At 60.3% G+C, this 2,610-nt stretch overlaps 1 protein-coding gene across 1 annotated transcript in view; it reads right to left on the bottom strand.

The window, feature by feature from the left end:
- POLG (polymerase (DNA directed), gamma) overlaps nucleotides 1-2,546 on the bottom strand; it is a gene marked incomplete at its 5' end in the record, with an annotated part of 9,371 nt that extends 6,825 nt beyond the window's left edge. The window contains 5 exons of the mRNA XM_010183635.1: nucleotides 321-400; nucleotides 564-710; nucleotides 956-1,123; nucleotides 1,568-1,763; nucleotides 2,046-2,546. Of these exons, the coding sequence (XP_010181937.1) occupies nucleotides 321-400; nucleotides 564-710; nucleotides 956-1,123; nucleotides 1,568-1,763; nucleotides 2,046-2,546 (1,092 nt within the window). The remainder of the gene's footprint in view (nucleotides 1-320; nucleotides 401-563; nucleotides 711-955; nucleotides 1,124-1,567; nucleotides 1,764-2,045) is intronic.
- Between the last annotated feature and the right edge of the window lie 64 nt (nucleotides 2,547-2,610).

Genomic DNA, 2,610 nt, shown 5'->3' with positions numbered 1-2,610 from the left:
CCCTAAATCTGCAAGGATCCCTGCATCTTCTGCCTGCCCTGCACACGAATTGCTGTCCTAAAAACAACCCCATGCACTACCCCACAGCTGTGTCATTCCAATCTGCTTCATTAGCTCTGCTTGCCTCCTCCAGCCACACTGTGCTGTCATTTATTCCTTCCTCCCTACAGAGGGGAATCTTATGTCCCTCCTGAAATCGAGTTCAGGGACCCCCAACCTCCCACCGCCACCTCAAGGATGAGAGGAGCTGCGAGCCTCCCAGCTGCCAACCCAGCCCACAGCCCCTCAGCCAACACCGGCCGGAGCTGGGCGACTCTCACCTCTCCATGAAGAGCGGCAGCTGCTCCTGGAACACCTCATGGGTGGCCTGGACATCGCGGGCACAGTACGACATCAGGTCCTGGGGACAGAGGTGGGTGAGGGCAGACAACACAGACACCCTCCTTGCCAGCACAGGGCAAAGCATCCAGGGGTACATCACACAGGGCAGCAAAATGGAAACGACCCCAGCAGCTGCTCCCACCCTGCTCCCATTGCCCATCAGGACACTGAGGTGGCCGCACCTGGAAGTGACTCCTGATGTCGGCCATGGTCCCCTTCACAAAGAGCTCCCGCGCCTCCTTCTCCAGCGGCTCCCCCCCGACGTACAGCGCGTGGACGTCTGCCAGGTTGTTGATGCTGCTGACGTGCACCCAGTCCCACGATGTGATCTGCGAAGGAGGAGAGGGTCAGGCAGCGTGAGACAAGGACTGGCCAAGATCAGGAGGAGTAAAGGGTGCCACTGCTCCACTTTAAACCAAGGCCAGGTCATCTGGAATGCGCTGGGAGAGCTTCACCCCAACAGCTCCTACTCTGCCAGTACAGCAGCAGATGGTTCCAGTACAGGAGGAAATGGTCCCATTACATGAAGTCCCGTCACCCACACCGCTGCCAGTGGCTCAGCTCCCTGACTCACCGTCGGCCCCTCCATTTTGCTGCGAGTTTTCTTCATGTGCTCCTTGACCTGCTGCACCCCCTGCCTCTTGCCATGCTTGGCAGCCATCCACAGGCTGCGCTGGAAGCCCGTCAGCCCCGAGATGGCCATGTGCATGCTCATGGTGTCCAGGAAACGCACCCGGGAGCCCTGGGACACAGCCGGGGAGAGAGGAGAGGTGGTTTGGGATGTGATGGAGGAGAAACATGCTGCCAAATGTCCTGCAGCTGCCAGCAAGCACCATCCTGTGTTACAGAGCTGCAAGTCCTCTGCTCAGGCTGCTTTTGTTAAGGCAAAGCTTTGCCTCTCAGCTTTTCTGAGAGCCAAGGGCATTCCCAGGGCAGATGCTCAAAGGCTCCTGCCATGTCCCCAGTGCAACCCTGCGGCCTCCAGCCACCTTATGGGCTGCAAGAATATCTCCCTCCAAAGACATCCAACGTCAACACATTCTGTGCAACAAGGCAAGCACAACCCTGGGGTACCTGTACCGCACAGCATCTGCCAAAATAACCCTGAAAACCCAGTGATGAAAACCCAATTTACTATCTCAGTGACGAAGTGCAGCTGCCAGCACGAAACAGAACTGCAGATTACCTGGATGAGATACTGCTCCTTGATGAAGGCCCGGTCAAAGGCCACATTATGCCCTACCACCACTCTCTCAGGCCAGTCCTGCTTGCCTGCACAGCTGGTGCCCGCCGGGCTCTCCAGGGGAATGAGGTCGGCCAGGGTGAGGTGGCTGGACCAGGAGTACCGCTGCTCCAGCAGCCGCTTGCTGCACCACGAGTACCTGAGCAGAACAGGTAATAACAGCCATCAAAAATAAAGCAGGGGCTCCTGAAACCAAAAGCACCCACTGTGGCATGGGGTGCTGAGCAGGGTCCCACCCATGGGAAGGAGGCGACCGACCCCGAGCTCGCTAACCAGGACACAGATCCCACATCCCAGAGCCAAGCTGACTGGTTTGCAGGACGAGGTCCCATTTTGGAGCATTCCCATCCTTCCCAAGGCTGTGTCCTCACCCCACCACAACAGGCAGGACCCCAGCATCTCAGTCGGCACCGCATCTCACCAGGAGTGCGGTGAGACGGCTACGGCCAGCGTCGGGCAGTGGCCTTCAGCCACGCACACCTCCACGTCCAGCACCACTGCCCGCTCCTCGGGGAAGTCAACGGCTTCTGCTTGCCCATCGGGGCCATAGCGGGTCCAGCCGAGCTGCCATGCCCACTGAGGGGGAACAGGGGGCAGCTCACAACGCAGCAGCTCCTCAGCCGCCTCCAGGTAGGGCAAGCTCTGCTTCTGTGCCAGGAGCCGAAAATGCTCGTCGATGTTGTCGCCGTACATGCGGGGCAGCTGCAGGTCCACATCGGGCAGCGTGGAAGTCTCCTTCCCCCACAGGTCGTGGCGCTGCAGGTGCTTCACGCTCCTCTGGATCTCAGCCGCCGAGTAGTGGACCTGGGCCCCCCGGAAGATCTGCTCATGGAGGCTCCTGGACAGCATCTGGATGTTGAGGGGGTTCATGCGCCGCTGGCCCTCGGCGGGCTCCTGACTGGGGGCCTCCGGCAGTGGGCGGCTGGCGGAGGAGCATCGCCGGGGCCCGGCTCCGCAGCCCCTCGCCGTCCTCCTCCAGGGCAAGC

Source organism: Mesitornis unicolor, unplaced genomic scaffold (assembly GCF_000695765.1).
Source record: "Mesitornis unicolor isolate BGI_N332 unplaced genomic scaffold, ASM69576v1 scaffold10284, whole genome shotgun sequence".
Classification (NCBI taxonomy): domain Eukaryota; kingdom Metazoa; phylum Chordata; class Aves; order Mesitornithiformes; family Mesitornithidae; genus Mesitornis; species Mesitornis unicolor.
The sequence above is the reverse complement of the archived record's forward strand: the minus strand, read 5'-3'. Positions and strand labels throughout refer to the sequence as shown.